This window comes from Catharus ustulatus, chromosome 20, assembly GCF_009819885.2.
Source record: "Catharus ustulatus isolate bCatUst1 chromosome 20, bCatUst1.pri.v2, whole genome shotgun sequence".
Classification (NCBI taxonomy): Eukaryota; Metazoa; Chordata; class Aves; order Passeriformes; family Turdidae; genus Catharus; species Catharus ustulatus.
In genome coordinates, this window is record NC_046240.1 from 5,737,309 (window position 1) to 5,753,579 (window position 16,271).

General features: G+C 55.9%; 1 protein-coding gene across 1 annotated transcript; it reads left to right on the plus strand.

Annotated features, from left to right (window-relative positions):
• Nucleotides 1-9,650: 9,650 nt before the first annotated feature.
• FADS6 (fatty acid desaturase 6) lies at nucleotides 9,651-14,927 on the plus strand. Its single transcript, XM_033076991.1, has 7 exons — nucleotides 9,651-9,800; nucleotides 10,017-10,366; nucleotides 11,097-11,263; nucleotides 11,510-11,690; nucleotides 12,515-12,702; nucleotides 13,233-13,412; nucleotides 14,312-14,927. Exons 1-7 carry the CDS (start codon nucleotides 9,685-9,687, stop codon nucleotides 14,459-14,461), a joined length of 1,332 nt encoding a protein of 443 aa, XP_032932882.1. The 5' UTR covers nucleotides 9,651-9,684; the 3' UTR covers nucleotides 14,462-14,927.
• Nucleotides 14,928-16,271: the final 1,344 nt, after the last annotated feature.

Sequence of the window (16,271 nt, forward strand, 5' to 3'; positions counted from 1 at the left end):
ACCTCGGTCCTCGCCTGCTGCGGAGCCTCGCTCCACCCCTCACCCGCTAATAAAGCCTCCGCCGCGCCGGTCCCTCCTTTGCCACTGACTCACGGGCTGACCCAGCCCAATCCCCGGACTGCCCCGCACTTCCATTTTCTGACCTACAAAGCCCGGCTCATCCCCACCACTCTCCTCCTGCTCTTTTACATAAGAGCGCCGTCTCCAAACCGAGCCCTCGAGGGCTGCCCCGGGGGTGACAGCGGGTGCTCGATGCTACGGTCCGAGCTCGTCACCCGGGCCCAGGGAAATGGACCCCGGCTGCGGTTTCGTGGGTGCTGCACAACCCTCGAGGGCACTCGCATCAGCATCTCCTCAGGGGCTTTGCTCACGTTTCAGGAGCTGGGAAGGGCAGGTGAGCAGCAGATGCTGTTCTTGGCATGGTGTCCTGCCAGCTTTAGTGCCAGGGAATGCCTTCGCCCTGCTGTCCCGGTGCTTTGGCACCCCTCCCGTACCCCGAAACCCGAACAGTCAGATTTGGAAATCCCCAGAGATGGCTGGGGAGGTGTGGAGGCTTTATGGGCATCTATCAGACTGTGATGGGATGTGCTGGACTCATCTCCACTGCCAGTCAGGGAGCAGCTCTGGGCACATCCTGCCCCTTCTCCTCTCCTCTCACCTGGGAAAAACCAGGTGCTTTTTTTTTTTTTTTCCCTTTCCTGCTCCCTGTGAAGCAAGAGTGTGCCCCAAAAGGTCCTGAGGTGGAGGATGAGCCTCCTTGGGTCACAGTGGGGATCAGGTGACAGCACCTGTGAGCATGCCTAAGGGAAAGCTGCAGGGTGGAGGACCCCCAGGGTACTCAGAAGATGCAGGGATCTCCAGGGATGAGACCCCAGAGCTTTGTGTCCCAGGACTGGAGGCAGTGACAGGCCGGGATGGGTTGGGACAGGAGCTGGCTCAGCCGTGGCCCGGTGCTGCCTGACGTAACAGGTTATACAATGCAGGGCAGGCAGGGTGCTGGGAACCAGAATCCTGCTCTGGCTCCAGGATAACACCCACAGGAACAGGGACAGCCCTGTCCTGTGCTGGGCATCCCTCTCAAAAACCCGGGGTGGCAGTGAGGGCTCTCTGACCCTCCCCAGGAGGCATTTTGGAGGTGCCAGGATAGGCTCCCTGGTGCCAGTGGAGCAGCCTGGCTCCTCCCTGCTGGCTCCAGGTGAGAGATCAGCCCCCGGTATTCGGTATTCGAGGCAGGCTGGAGGTGTTGCTCACCTGGCCCGGGGCTGCTCTGCTCCGCCGGGCAGAGATGCCACGTGCCCAAACCGCCTTTCCCAAGGGAGGATCAGCCTCCTGGTGGCTTTCCATGCCAGGGGGGATGGGCAGGTCCCCAGCCCTCCCCAGGCATCCCACAGACACCAGGGGCTGGAGGAGGTGACATGGAATGGGTACCACAAGCTCGCTTTCTCACCAGATGGCAATGTCTGTGCCAGCCCTGACAGCAGGATAAGGCTGTGATGGGACTAAAAGCTAAAATAATTACCTTTTTACACTCTTTCTTCCCAAATTATTATGTGTGTAGAGAAGGGGTGGGAGCTGGCAGCTCTCTTCCCAAGGGACTGATGGCAATCTGCCCTGCACTTCCACAGGCCAGGGAATGGGCACGGGAACCCACTCACAGTATCACTGTGGACTTGTCTTTTGGAAAGGTAATTTTGTTACCCAGAGAACTTTTTACTATGGGAAAGGGAAACCTACTGGTAGAGGAAAGCGGAGTTTATAGGGATATTTTTTCTATGTCTGACAGCAGGTTTTCTCCCCCTCAGGAGCAGATGGAGTGCATTCCTAGGTGACAAGTTGTCCTGTGGGATTGGGAAAAGCCATCCATCCATGTGCAGGCTGAACCTGAGATTTTCCATGAGCTTCAAGGAAGCTGCTTTCACCTCTTTTCCCAACAAAACGTGAATTTTACTCACGTGCCCACAAATTTCCCAGTTTCCTGAAGGCATTACCTTTGCTATGTGCCAGAAGGAAACATCCTTCTTGGAAGCAGACTCAGGCTGGGCAGCAGGGCTATTCCCAGAATTTCCTCTGGCCTCTCTTGGTAAATTCTGCTATCAGCTCCCTGCCTGGCTCCAGCTGACCATGGCCCTGCCAGGGATGTGGCTACAAGATGCCTTCTGTGTTTTCCAGGGAATCCAGCTGCCCTTGGGCCTCCTGGGCTGGCAGGTGCCAGGGTGGTGCTGGTGGCACCTCGTGAGCCCCGTGTGTGTTTCGGAGGAACCCTCTGGGCTGTGCCAAGGCCCCGTGACGCTCATGGTGCCACTGCAGGAGGCCAGCCTTATCTCACTTCGTCCAAGCTTGGCTCATTGTTGATTGTTCTTTTCCAAGTCAGGAAGGAAGGTAAAAACAAACCCTAGTTTTTCTGCAGAACTGCTGAGTCTCCATTCCTGATGTGTCACTGCCCAGGTCTGACACTCCTGGGGCAGCAAGGACCCTCTGGAGGCACATGGCTATCCAATGGACCAGAAGAGCCCTTGCAGGATGAAGCAATGGCTTTAGGGCTGAATTCTTGTTCATTTTGCACCCAGCTTTATCCCTGTAGTCCTGCTCTCCCTGAGCCCTCTAGCCCAGCAACTCCCAGAGCCAAAGGATGGAAAACCCTGGAAATCTAGTGAGGATGCTGAGGATGTCTCGGAGGCCCTCTGGTCCCCTAGACTGGCAGGGCAGCCAGCTCTACCTGCCCCACAACAGCTTCTACACCCACAGTTTAGCCCTAACCTGGTTTCTATTCTAAGCCCTATTTTTTTTTCATGGGCCTCCTCCCTCTTTTGCTGTGCCCCACTTTGCCCTCTTGTCAGTGAGCTCTGGCTGCTGCTGACCCCGATCCCAGCAGGACCTGGCTGAAGACAGTAATAAAATGTACCAGTGAGGTGAGGTTGCTTGGGTCAGGGTGGCTCCTGCTTCCCCAGGCTGGGATTAAGGAGCAGCACATTGGATTTACTTGCAATGGCTTATGGTGGGAGGGGAAAAGCGGGAGGAATGGGGACGGGGAGACTTTTCTTTCATGGGAAAACCAGTTGGAGGAGTAACAGCTTTCCTGGTGCTTGTGTTTTCTTAGTGGGCTGCAAAAATGCTGTTTTTAAGGCACTGGGGATGGAAGGCAGCTTCTTCACCCAGTGCTGCTGGCAGGGCTGGGTTTGAAGCCATCTGCCAGCCAGAGCTGACCCACAACCTCCTCAGGGCTCCTCCAGATATTCCCTCGGCTGACTGGGATTCAGAGCACAACTTCTCCAAAGGTATCATTAGAAGAATCATGTTTTTCTGAGCTAACTGGTTGTATGGGTCTGGCTGTGCTGATGAAATAGCTGCCAGGCAGCATGTGAGTTATCCCTCTGGATGACAGGGAGCTTTGGGCACTCGCTTGGGAGAAGAAACAAAAACTGCCCTTGGTGTGTGCCTAGCTCAGCAGGGCTCTGGTGGGCTGCCTGTGCCCACTGGGAAAGATGTCATGGACAAAGGGGACACACTGGGTGCTGGTTGGATGTGTCCTAGGCCTGGCAGGGAGATGGAGCTGAGACAGACCCTCTCCTCACCCCCTCAGCTCAACTATAATCACTTCACAGCAGCTGAGAGTGGCAAAATAGGTTACAGCCACGGGAGATTGGCGAGGTGGGGATGCATTCTTGGAGTCCAGCTGGATTTGGGCAGCTCTTTGGCTCCCAACCAACTTTCCAGCCCGAATGAGTGACGCAGCACATTGGATTCCCAGCCTGGCTGGGCGGCTCGCTCCCTTCCAGCACTGCCTCCCGGGCACGGCCGCTTACATCATGGCCCTGGCTGCCCTCGCACACCCTGCGGCTGGAGCAGTGTGGGACTGAGCACCTGCCTGGGCACCGTGCTGCCTAATTGCTGTTTGCACCCAGGGTGGCACCAGCTTGCTGTGCCAGGGAAAAGCAAGGACATATACCCAGAAGAGCGCAGTGCCCATCTCAGATGCAGGGGATGCATTGGGCAGTCTCTCCTCTTGCAAATTAAAGATGTACTTGAGCTTCTTAATGAGCAGGGAGCTTTGTGTCCTGCAGGAATTCCTGGTTTTCATGAATTCAAGGTATCCTGATACCACAGAGAACAGGAACAGAATAAAGACACAGGTACTGACTGGTACCCACCTTAGCTCTGGTTTCTTAAAGTGCAACAGGGCAAGTGCAACAGCCCCAGCAGAGCCTGCTCAAAAACTCCTGGGGGAGAAAGGAAGAGGCACTCAGCCTTGAGCCCTGCTCTGCCTCCCAGGCCCTTTCCCTTCTGGCATGTGAAGCTAGCAGTGGGGAACTGTCCCCCAAAAGCAGCTGTGGATAGTGACACTCAGTCACCCTGGCAAACCATCCTTACTTGGTCACAAATCAGCCCAAGGTGGCAAGTGCTGGCTGATGCCATCCTGGGGTCCACATGCTCCTTCCTTCCACACACTGAGGAGGTTGGAAATGTCCCTCTTTCCTCGAGAGGGCAGAGGATGGAGCCTGGAGTTACACTGCCTGCACTGAGTGGTAAAAATGTTGTGTGGGCGTCAGATAGGGAGCTGCTGGCCCGGGTGCCTGCCTGTGGGGATATGTGTGTGGCCAGCCCCAGTGGCTCTGACTGGGGACCAGAAGGGCACTTGGGAGCTGGGAAGGCTGGGGTTGGGTAGTGCCATGCTTACAAGGAGAAACATATTTAATTTTTGAGGACTGGAAGTGTAGAGTTGTGTCCAGGAACATCATTCCAATCACTACCTGCTGACTGGAACTGCAGCCATGGCTGGTTTCCTCCTCAGGGCTGATCCTTGCCAGGACAGAACCCCACAAAACTTCAGCATTACAGAGGAGCTGCCAGGCTGGCAGGAGAGAAGACTGGACCATCCCTTGGTGGCACTGTTGGTGGCAGGCTCAGCAGAAGGAGCCCACAGCATCTGCACCGCACACCTGCGTTGGGTAACACCTGGCCAGGCAGTGACGCCAGGGACACAGGGGTGGGGGCAAGCAGTTTCGGTCGGGGCAAGAGCAGAGGCATCCAAACCAGTGATTACCTTGGCCCTGAGCTGCTAAGTGGAGGAAGTCTGTGATTAGTTGACACCTCCAGCCAGGCTTTGGATTTTAAGCTTGGCTGGAGCAGGGTGGATGACAGCTGCTTTATTCACTGCTGATATATAAAACTGAAAACAGAGCCTAGGTGCAGTATCAGGATATGCTGGTGGTGGATATTTAGTGAGCCCCCAGGGGCTTTGAGGGTGCTCATGGGGAAAGGTGGGTTTTGGTGCTGTGGCTTTGCATCCTGGGCTGGGGTGTCCAATGGCTCAGGGCAGGATTTTGTGTTGGGTTTAGTTTCCATGCACTTTGAGTAAACTTCCCTTCACCAGCCACTGCTGTGAGTCTCACAAAGCCTTGGGAAGTAAAGAAATTACACCTGGTGCTCATCCCTCAACTTTGGGATTCTTGTGTTTGCAGGTGGCTACTAGGAAGGGAAGAGGGGAGGTGATTGTGTTTGGAGCCATGGCATAGCTGATGTCAGGTGTGTGTTTAAAGGGAAGAATCTCCCACTCTGTCAGGCTGTCCCAAGGGTCTGTCCCACCCTGCAAGTGCAGGGATAATTGTGGTCTATCCCTGCAGCACAGCAGCACTCTGGCCTAACCAGGACCTGGACGACCATTGTCCCAACCTTGCACCCAAGAGGGTTCAGGCTCTACAATGCCATGGAGTCCCTAAAGCTTGAAGAAGTGAGGAGTTAGGATGATGTCTCCATACCTGGCTGCTGCTGGCAAGTAAATCCCAGCTGCTGTCGTGCTGGGGTGAACATCACTGAGGTTTGGCATCCCTCCAGCACCCACCTTGGGGTCAGATGGATGAGAAAAATACAGCAGCAATGAAAAGGATGGTGAGAATGACACTGAAGGTGTGGGGCCTCCAAGCCCTTTCTGTGTGGACAATGCCCTTGGTGGGGTTTTGCCACCCAGCCACTTCCATGTGGAGGTGCTGGGGCAGTGCAGGGCAGCCTTGGACCAACACAGAGCCTGGATAAGACCAACACAGAGCCTGGATAAGACCAGGCATTGTCCAAAATGCCTCCCCCGCAGCCAGTGCATGACCCGGGGCTCTGCCCGCCCCGTCTCGCCGCCGTCCGGTCTGTGCCATGCAAACAGATCAGCCAGATTAACCAGCACCGGGATCCAGCCTCTTCCCGGAGCTGCAGAGCACTAGCGGGAAGTTTTCTGCCTTCAGTGGCCATTTGGACCCTGCAAACAGTGAGATATCCTGGGAAGGGTATTTGTTTAAGGTTAAAAGCATTACCTTGCCAAGTTTTGCAGGGCTGGGAGGATGTGGACTAAAAAACTGCCCTTGATAGTTCTGGTATCTCACTCCCTCCTGCCAGCTCCATCCCAGCCTGGCACCACGGGAGCTCTCAGAGAGGCTGTGGCTGCACCCAAGGTCTCCATCCCTAAGAGAGAACTTAGCAACCCATGGGATAGGGCTCAGTGGCTGTGTCCCCCCAGCATCCAAGGTTTTGGTTCCTGGAAGGGAATTTTGCATCCCATGGGTGAGGCCTTGGCTGTGCCAGCTCTGGTGTCCACTCAGAACTTGTTGCCCTGACACACAGTCTCACATTTTGGAAACCCACGAGCTCAGGGCTAAGCATCCCTTGGGAGCCCACCAGACCAGGGCTAAGCATCCCTTGGGAACTCACCAGCTCAATTTCCTGCACTTTTGGCCAAACTACAGCCCAAGCAGGCACTGCACAGAGCTATGACTCCCTCTGGTGCCTGCCCTGTGGCTCCTGAGCTTGTCCTTTTTTCTCTCCTCGTTCCACAGGGAGGGAAGATTTGGGGTGATGGTGAGTGGGGACTGGAGCTGATCTCGCACCTTGGCAGCAGCTGTGGGAGCTGCTCGGCTGTGGAACTCGGGATGTGCCAAACACCCGAGTGCCAGAGCCCGAATTTGCGGGGGAAGGAGCTGCTTTGGGGGTGATGGAGGCAGAGCTCTGCCTGCAGATGGAGCTCCTCCCTCGGCCGCTGGGCTCAGGGAAAGGCTTGGAGTGAGATGATGGATCCGGAGAATTTCTCCTTCTTGAAGACCCCACGATTCTGGCAGACCCCAAAAGACAAAGAGAGGCGGTGCTTAAAGTCTCCTTTCTGGACAAGGGATGGTGGTAATTAATCCCTGGTTAAATGAATTACCCAGAAGTGCTTGGTCTGAATGAGGTGGGAGGAAGTGCTGCCCAAACCCAGGTATTATAAACGTGAATCTCTGCAGATTTAGCAATGTCAGGGGAAGGGGAGGCAGTGGTTTTGGGAGAAGCCAGGGGATCTGGTGGTGTCCACTGCCAGCCCCTGCAGCCTGAGCCTTCCTCTCCTGGGGAGGAGGAGGAGGGTGTGCAAGGTGGGCAGCTGTAGGGAGGGAAAGGCTGCTGCCCCCTCACCACAACCCTGGGGTGCAAATATGGCAGCTTTCCATGCTCCTGGATTTGGGCTGGAAACTGCACCTCTGGGGCTGCAGCAGGTGCTGTACCACAAGCTGGTGGGACCCTGGGAGCGCAAGGAAGCACCTGCATCCTTGTGTGTCCTTCTGGCAGGCTCAGACGGCCTGCTTTCCCCTCTTTGGGGAGCGGGGACATGGGAGGAGCTTGCTGGGAGCCAGATTTGGCCTTTCTAGGGGCTGGGCTCAGTTCTAGGGTGGAGTGGGTCGGATGAGGACAGTGGTGGGGTCTGATTCCTGTGGCTCCCTCGAGATGGCAGAGGAGGCAGTGGGGGCTGCCTGTGGGACCCTCGTGGTGTCCAGGACAACAGACAGCCACAGGGTCAGCAGCTGCTGGCCAGAGCTCGCTGCTTCAGGGATTACATTGATCCCCTCCAGCTGCCCTGCTGTGTGCTGAAGGATTTCTGAGTCTTACACATGTTTTTCCTGCTAAATTGGAGGTGTTTGTGTCCACAGTGCAAGGGCCAGGTCAGGGTTTGCTTTGATCCCTAAGATCTCAGCTGGGTCAGGGGAATTGTGTGACTTGGCCTGTGTGTGATGGGAAATCAGATGTAATTTGGGGTTTAAAAGTTTCTTTTGGAAATGGAGCTCTGTAAGGCAGCAGATTTAGAGCTACAATCCTGAATCTGCAGACTGTCCCTATGGCTCTGCAGACTCTCCTTACAGTGTCTGTTCTGTTGTCAGCATTGTGACTCCCATCTTGGCTGTACCTCTTTTGAGTTCAGCACTTTTCCTCAGAAGCCAAAATTCATCCTCTCCCATGCAGTTTTCAAGCCACTATTTGTTCTCCCAGGTGGTCTCTGCTCCTAGTGGCAGCACAGAACTGAGTGATGCCAGGGACCTGCCTCTCCCCGTGCCAGCTGCAGTGGGATCCTCATGGATCATGTTCGTGTTGGATGTGTGGCTGATCCCCTCCTCCTCCTCCATGGCCCCACATAACCAGTTCTGCCCCGTTGTGCAATGGCAGCTCCAGCACAGCTCATCCTTGCCCCTGCCAAATGGCACCCTCAGAGCAGGGCTGCCACCCTGCTGCCACTGCCTTGTGGTGACAGCTGAGGTGTGACAATGAAGGCATGTCTCTCTCAGGAGCAGCCCCACCCGATGTGCCTTAGGGTCTGACACCCATGGGTGCTCTCCCAGCTGTGGACAGGTGGGAAAAGCCATTCTGCTCCTCACAATGAGTCACTGGCTGGGCTTCACACACCACAGTGAATCCTCAGTGCCCCTGGCTCTTGAAATGATCTTTCCTAATGCACGCTCTTACAGTGGAAATGAAACCTCAGCAGGTCTCTGATGCACTCTCAGTTCTGTCCCTTTTGCAGTAGCTGGGATTTTTTAATTGTTACTATTTATTTCTAGAGGATGATGACAATTCCCTGGGGCTTGGTGTAACTTGGGTGTGAGGTTTGCTTCCCTGCAAATTGCAGCAGTGATGTGATGTTACTGGAGGTGCTGAGCCCATCCCAGTTTGGGGCTGGGATATCCTAGTCATGGATGCAGCAAACCAGCTTTGTTTGGTGCAAATCCATGGGGATTTGATGGATGTCAATGTTCATTAAGGTTTTGGTGGATCAGTTGAGCTGATTTGAGGTTTAGCAAGGAGAAGTAACAAAACAAGAAGAAATCCAGTGCCACAGCAAGGAGCAATGTGATTTTAGCTTTACTTCATAAAGAAATTGGGTTCTGGATGCCTTGGTCAGTGCAGGGACATACCCAAAGCTTTTGGATGCCAGTGTCTGGGTGATGAGTCAGGAGACACTGATGGAAAGTGGGGAAAATTAATACAGAGTCTGGTCAGAATAGAAGAGAGACCCTGTGGGGGTCAGAGCTGGGTGCAAGACGTGCGAGGGACAGATTTGGGGTGGCCTGGTCCCTGGTGGGTGCCCCTGGGCTCGGTACCCCCGGGCAGAGCCAGGCAGCCCCTCCGTCCTGCAGCCTGCTCCCCGCTGTGGAAAAGGCAGAATTTCTCCCCAAAACACCTCCCTCGTGGGACAGGCACCGTTTGCTCCCTCTCCCTGGCAAAAGCGAAACCCTATCCCTGTCCTTGGGTTTCTCAGGGCTGTTCCTGGCGCTTGGCTCCTTCTCCAACATTTCCATCGCCTCTCCCCAGCTTTTTTCCACTACTTCCCTCCTCTGCCGCCGTCGCTTCCCTGTGCCCTCTCCGAGCGCTCCCCTAAATGGGCCACGAGGGTGGATTATTGCCATGGCTCATCTGCATTCTCCCTCCTCCCGGTCCTCCCCCGCTCCTCCCCGCTCCGGTCCGCAGCGCAGCGCTGCCGGGGCTGCCCCAGCGCCGGGGAGCCGGGACCCGCGGCTGCCGTGAGTAGGGGCGCTGCTGTCGGTGCTGTCCTGTGCTGCCAGCCTGGGTGACTCTGTGTCTCCGCTGGCCGCGTCCTCCTCGGGTTGTTTATTTTTTTCCATCCCTGCCCTTCCCGTGTCCTTCGGCGGCAGCGGGAGCCGCCGAGCCCGTCCGCGCTGGGTCGGGGAGCTGGGGCGGATTTTCTGGGGGTGACACCCTGTGTGGCCTCTGCTCAGCAAGGAGATGCCGCTGGAGGATGGGGACCCGGTGAGGCCGAGGGGACAGAAGGTCAACGGTGAGGTCAGCGGTGTCCCCCGGCTCAGGGGGATGGGGGATCCTTCGCTCCGGGGTGCGACAGCGCCTGGTGGCAGCAGGACGGACACGATGGCAGAGGAGCCGGGGCCAGCGCTGGGTGACGGGGACGTGACCCCCCGAGGAGCCTCACAGCGAGCAGGGCAGCCCGAGGAAGCCTTGATGAGCGAGCTTTCGGAGCTGGTGCAGAAGGTGGTGAAGAGCAGCAGCTGGTGGGAGCGGCACGGTGTGGACATCAGCATCCTTGCCTGCAGCTTCCTCCTGCTCCCAGCAGGTAACCTGTCCCAGCCCCCCAAAACCGTGGCTGGGGTGTCCCCAGGGGTCCCACTGCCGCCTCATGACTGCTTTGTGCTGGAGCCTGTTGGCACCTCCTGAGGTTGTGACAAAGCCACAATAATTCCTTCCCTGCGTGGCTTGGTGCACTCTGACCCCACAGCGGGTGACAATGACACCCAGGGTACAGGGTGAGGAGACAGTGGTGTCTGGGGCACAGCCTGGGCTGAGGGGATGGTGCCCAGGCCGATATACACAGGGCAGGACAGTGTGTCCCACCATGGGGCAGGGAAACCGTGGTGGTTTTGGTGGCAATGGCCCTGGCTGTGGTGGGTGCAGGGCAAAACAGTTGAGCGTGGGTCTCTGGCTGAAAAGCTGGGACCTTCTCTTGCTGTTGAACTCCTGGGGATGCTGAAATCCTGGCAGAGTAATGACACCAGTGGAATCCCACATCCCAGAACTGTGGGGTGGGATCAGGCACCTGCGGCACTCGTTGCCATCGAGGCTGGAAGTGGCAAATCCTCAGCACAAGGGTGAGTGTGGCTGGTCCAGTCACGAGGACAGTGAGGAGGCAAATTCTGATTTGCATGATTTAAATACCTGTAACTGCAGCTGAAGAACAGGTTTGGGGCAGTGGCTGGCGTGTTTGGATGTAGCAACACCTCCAGCCTGGCTCAGAAGGTGCAGGACGTGTGCATGGCCGAGCTCCTGCCCTGCTGGTTTCTCCACAGGGTTCCTGTGCCTGCGGTCGGCCCAGACCGTCCCTTTCCTGGCGGGTGTCCTCATCCTTGGTGTGGTGCATCATACCCTGACTGTCAAGGGCAGCCACCTGGCCAGCCACAATGCCTTGACTGAGTCCAAGTCCTGGGGCAAAGTGTGGGCTATCTTCTTCATTGAGGTGAGTGAGGAAGCCCCCAGATCACCCCATCAGCACCTTGCAGTGGTGGGGAATGTTTGGAATGGTGGGAAAGGTTTCTAGTGCTTAACTCTTCAAATCCATTTCCAGACTGGTTTGGGGTCTGTGGGGTGCAGAGCATCTCCCCATGGTGCTGTGTTCCAGAGCATCTCCCTGGGCTCCTCCCACACAAGCCCAAGTCAGGCAGTGCCCAACCCTGGCACATAACTTCTCTCTCTTCCCTCCCAGCTCTGCTCAGCTTTCACAGTTGAGCAGGCCACCTACAACCATGTGAAGATCCACCATGGCTACACCAATGTCATCGGCCTGGGGGACTCCAGCACGTGGAAAATTCCTTTCCTGAACCGCTACGTTTACATGTTCATCGCGCCTCTCGCAGTGCCCATCCTGACCCCTCTGGTTGCTCTTGGTATGTGCCCCAGGTGCCTTGGGACAGGGTGATGGGTATGGGAAGCTTGTGATGCCCAGGTCTCACCCCACCCAAGGGTCCTGCTTTGTTTGGAGGCATCACACCAGCCCCAGGTGGGATACTGGGCTGCAGGAAAGGCAGGAGATGCTGCACTTTCCCTGGGGACCACATCTGCTGCATCTGCTTTCTGCTGATGCTGAGAAAACACTTCACCTTTTCCTGTGCTGGATGTTGAAACCTTTAGCAAAAGCCATCATGAGCCTGAAGCACCCCAAATCCATTCTTCCTTAACTCAGATCTGTGGCCACAGTGGGGTTCAATGTCACACGTGGGTCTCAGGTTGATCAGAGCGTTGCTCAGGGTGTTTGGCCATGTATGGGGTGGAGGTTTGGGGGGCTGCAGGGGCCAGGCACAAAGAGCTTGGGCAGGAAAGGTGGTGGCTCCAGGGAGATAATGGAGAAAACAATCAGGGAGGAGAGCCCAGAAAGCAGTGAGAGGCTGGGGAAGCAAAGCCCTTCAGGCTGCATGACCCAGCTCTGGGCAGTGCCAAAGGCAAGGGCAATGACTTGGCAAATTGTAAGAAATGAAGGTGCATCTGAATCCCCTGAGTGACGATGCACAGCTGGATCTGCTGCTCTGGACAGGCTCTCAGACCCACACCCCAGCAGTTCTCTAGGGTTTGGGCCAACCTGGAGGATGGGGAAAATGAGTTGATGGGCTGGGCTGGGCTATTGGCACACTGGTCAGCCTGACTGCTGGAACAGAAGTGGTGATGGGGAAACATCAACCCCTCTGCCATGCTCTGCCTCCTCTTCCTTGTGCAGGTTTATTGAGGAATGTGGAGTGGAAAGCAGCTCTCCGGACCCTGTGCTGCATGTTTCTGGGGTTTTACTGCCATTACTGGCTCCTGCTCCACGTCTCGGGCTTCCAGTCACCGTGGTCTGCCCTGCTCTGCATGCTGCTCACCCGCTCCCTCCTGGCCCATCCCTACATCCATGTCAACATATTCCAGGTAGAGACTTGAATCTTCAAGGTATCCCAGCAGTGCTGGAGTCAGGTGAGCCACCAACCCAGTGCTGGTGACAAAGCCCTGATGCTGCTGGCTGGAGCTTGTGCCACCTTAAGGCGAGTGGGTTCAGTTGTCACCTCCCTTGTGCTGATGTTGTCACCAGGAGGATCAGGCTGGTGGTGCTGCATGGAAAGTGGTGGCCCTTGGGAAATGTCAGGCCAGATGAGTGCACAGGGTGTGAGAGGGCTGATGTGTGTTTCAGGTGGTGTTACAGGCTCTGGGGTGGGGAGAGGCTGGGGGCTCTAAGTGTGAATGTGTTGGGGGAGCAGAGCCTGGGAGCTCCTTCATGGCTCCATGGACAGACAGACACAAGATGAAGTGACTTTAGGAACAAACCCAGCTCTGGGGCTGGCAGAGAGACCCCAAAATGTGGCTCTTTGTGCCCACACACAGGCAGAGCTGCTATTGGCTCTGCTGAGAAGGGACTGGGGATGTGACAGGTGCCACAGGTGCCCACCCTGCCTCTCCTGCAGCACATTGGCCTCCCCATGTTCGCGTCTGACCGCAAACCCAAGCGGATCCACCTGATGAGCCTGGGTGTCCTCAACCTGCCCCACAACGCCCTCCTCGACTGGTCCTTCGGCCACTCGCTCATCAGCTGCCATGTGGAGCACCACCTCTTCCCCAGCCTCTCTGACAACATGTGCCTGAAGGTGAGATCACCCCACAGGCTGACATGGGGACGAGACATCCATCACCTCCACCTCCCACCTCCACTGCCACACTTGTCTGTGCTGCTCCTTCCCATGCTGGAAACCACTCACTGCTTTGCAACAGCCCCTAACCCATCTCCTGCCATCCCATTCCTGTTTCTCCTGGGTTTCTGCTCCCTGCTCCTTCTCCTGGTCCCAGTTCCAGCCTGCAGCAACCTTCCAGCAGTCCAGGATCCTCCCAGTTATTCCATTGGGAAAGTATCCCCAGCATTACGCAGTCTGGTTTTTGCTTTCAGACATGTTTTCAGACAACATCCTGGCAAACCTCCTATCTCTTTGGTCATGCCCTTACTTGCTGCTCTGAGGTGCAGGATGCATTCTAAACGTGGGCTCTGAGCACTGCCCTGGCTGTGGGGATCCCAAGGCAGGTTCACACACTGCCCTTCAGCACAGCATCACCACCCGCTTCGTGCTGCGCCCCTGCTTTCAGTGTCCTTTCCTTGAGCTCACTGGGGTGGCAGGACCCACCTCCCCCAAAGAGGTGGTGCAGGGAAGGAGGTAATTAAGTCTGTGGCAACCTCCCAGTCCCATCCCCGAGCTGGCTGCGTGGGCATGTGGGAATGACAATGGGTGTGAACCATGAGCATTCGTGGCTGGCTCTCATTAGAAGCCTCATTAGGGCATCTCTCCTAATTTGGAGCCCTACAAAGGCATTTTGCCAGGGTGAACTCCCTGTGATGCAGCAATTGGAAACTACCTTCCTCTCAATATTCACAGCAAAGATACTCTAGCTGGTGCAGCTTTGGGCATGTGGGATGGATTTTCTGGGCACGTTTCAGGCATCTTGTACAAACACCAGGGCATCCTGCACAGCAGTGATTTTACCTTTGTCTTCACAGATCAAACCCGTTGTCTCCCAATACCTGAAGCAGAAGAAGCTGCCCTACAATGAGGACACCTACAGCTCCAGGCTCTGGCTCTTCCTTCAGAAATACGAGGAGCTGATGGTCCATGCTCCCCCCATAACGGAGCTGGTGGGCATCCAGTGAGGACCTCGGGGGGCTGTTTCCCACAGGGACATTCAGAGGGATGGTTTGAGCAGGACCAACACCTCTGTGAAGTCGTGGTGTAGGAAACATCCCTCCCTGAAATCTTGCTTTTGGCTAGAAAATGGTGCACAGTGCCACTGCAGGGGGAGAGCCAGGTGTTGCAACAACAGGGGCAGAAAAATCAGGGTCCCCCCACAGTTATTCCCAGGTTTAGTTTTTTCCACTCTGCTTTCACACTTGGGGAGAGGAAACCTCCCCCTTCCGTGGGGGATGCAGCACCACATCCAGGACATCCCGGACTGAGAAGCACCAGGATCTGTAGGACAGAGCTGCAGCTGTGTGGCTGGGGTGGCAGGGAAGGGGTGGATGGTGGGGAGGGGGCTGTGTCACTGCTGTTTGTGCTTTGCCTGACTTTGGGATTAATCACACCCTTCTAGGAACAACGATTTGGCAAATTCAGCCTTAACACTTCGGGGTGGATTTCCTTTTTCTTTGGGTTTTGTTGCTGGAGGACGTTTTACTGTGTCCTCTGGTGCCCAGGGTAGGACTGGGGGAAAGACCCTGACCCCAGGGTCTGTGTTGGGGTGCCAGAGGTGACCCCAGACCTGCTCATTCTATGGTGAGAATTTATCAAGGGCATCATCTGCCAGAGGCAGGCAGGTGTGCAGGGCTTGGGAGACTTTCCCTGTTTATGGAGGTGAACTCTGCCCCTGTGCTGCTGACAGGGGCTGGGATCCTCACGTGGCCAGTTCAAGCCCCCTCTGGGAAGCTGTGTCTGGCTTTGCAGGGTGCTCTGCTGTCCCAGACTTGCAAGACCAATGACAAAGTCCACCCCAGTGTCACAGTGGGGAGCTGGCAGCAGAAAGGGCAGGTGGCCAAACAGACCAGCGTGGTGTTGCTCTGGCCCTGGGGTTTTGCTCCCTGATTTGAGCTGTCCTCCCATCCAGACCGGACCCCTGCAGTGCCACGTTGGGGATTTTTAAGGCTTCACAGGTGAATGTGTCCCAGGGATGCTCTGCCCTGGCCCTGGCCCGTGGCAGGGTGATTGTTGCAGCAGGCAATCCATGGTGATTTACTCTGCTGCTCCTCCACCAAGTCCAGGAGCATCCTCAGATGCACTGGAGAAGTGTCCCTGTGATGTGAGGCTGGAGCTGGGGTGGCCGTGGCATCCCTGTGCAGATGATCCAGACTCAGGACAAGTGGCCCTGGATCCATCCAGTGTGACCCCTTTGGCACCAGAAATGTTGAATTATTGATTTACCCTGGGCTGGGGCCCAGGGGCTGCTGATGCACTGCTCTGGTGGCATTGCCACCTCTATCCAGGCCCACGTGGGTCATCGATCCAGGACATTATGAAACACCCAAAGGGCAAATTCCCATCCTCTGAGCAGGGGTAAGGCTGGGTCTGTAGGCAGGGGAGCAGCTGGAGGATTATGGCCAAGGCAAACAGCCTGAATGCTCCAGGGGATCAAAGACCCAGAACTGTGTCCCACCCCCCACCCAAATTCATCTCTCAATTAAGCATCAGACATAAATAAGATAAATGTGCCAAATTATTGGCATTCCCAGCTCCAGCAAGGGGGTGAGGGAGCATTAGAGGCGCTTTTGGTTCAGGCAGGGTAACCTTAACCTCACATGTTTGTGGGCACAAAATGATCTTTTGCCCTCTCCTGTTGCAAAGAGATCAGCCCCAAAATTATCCCAATTACTGGTTGGAGCAACAGGCCTTTTCCCAGCTGGATTTTATGAATATTGTTTAAAGCCATTTCATCTGAAAGCAAGTGTTTGCAGCTCCCTCAGCCAGCAGGAG

Excerpts from the sequence above, each read along its gene's own strand:
- FADS6 (XM_033076991.1), top strand. The coding sequence starts at position 9,685 with ATGGCTCATCTGCATTCTCCCTCCTCCCGGTCCTCCCCCGCTCCTCCC. Across the intron at positions 9,801-10,016 it reads AGCCGGGACCCGCGGCTGCC|CAAGGAGATGCCGCTGGAGG; the intron begins GTGAGTAGGGGC and ends GCCTCTGCTCAG. Across the intron at positions 13,413-14,311 it reads CTGACAACATGTGCCTGAAG|ATCAAACCCGTTGTCTCCCA; the intron begins GTGAGATCACCC and ends TTGTCTTCACAG.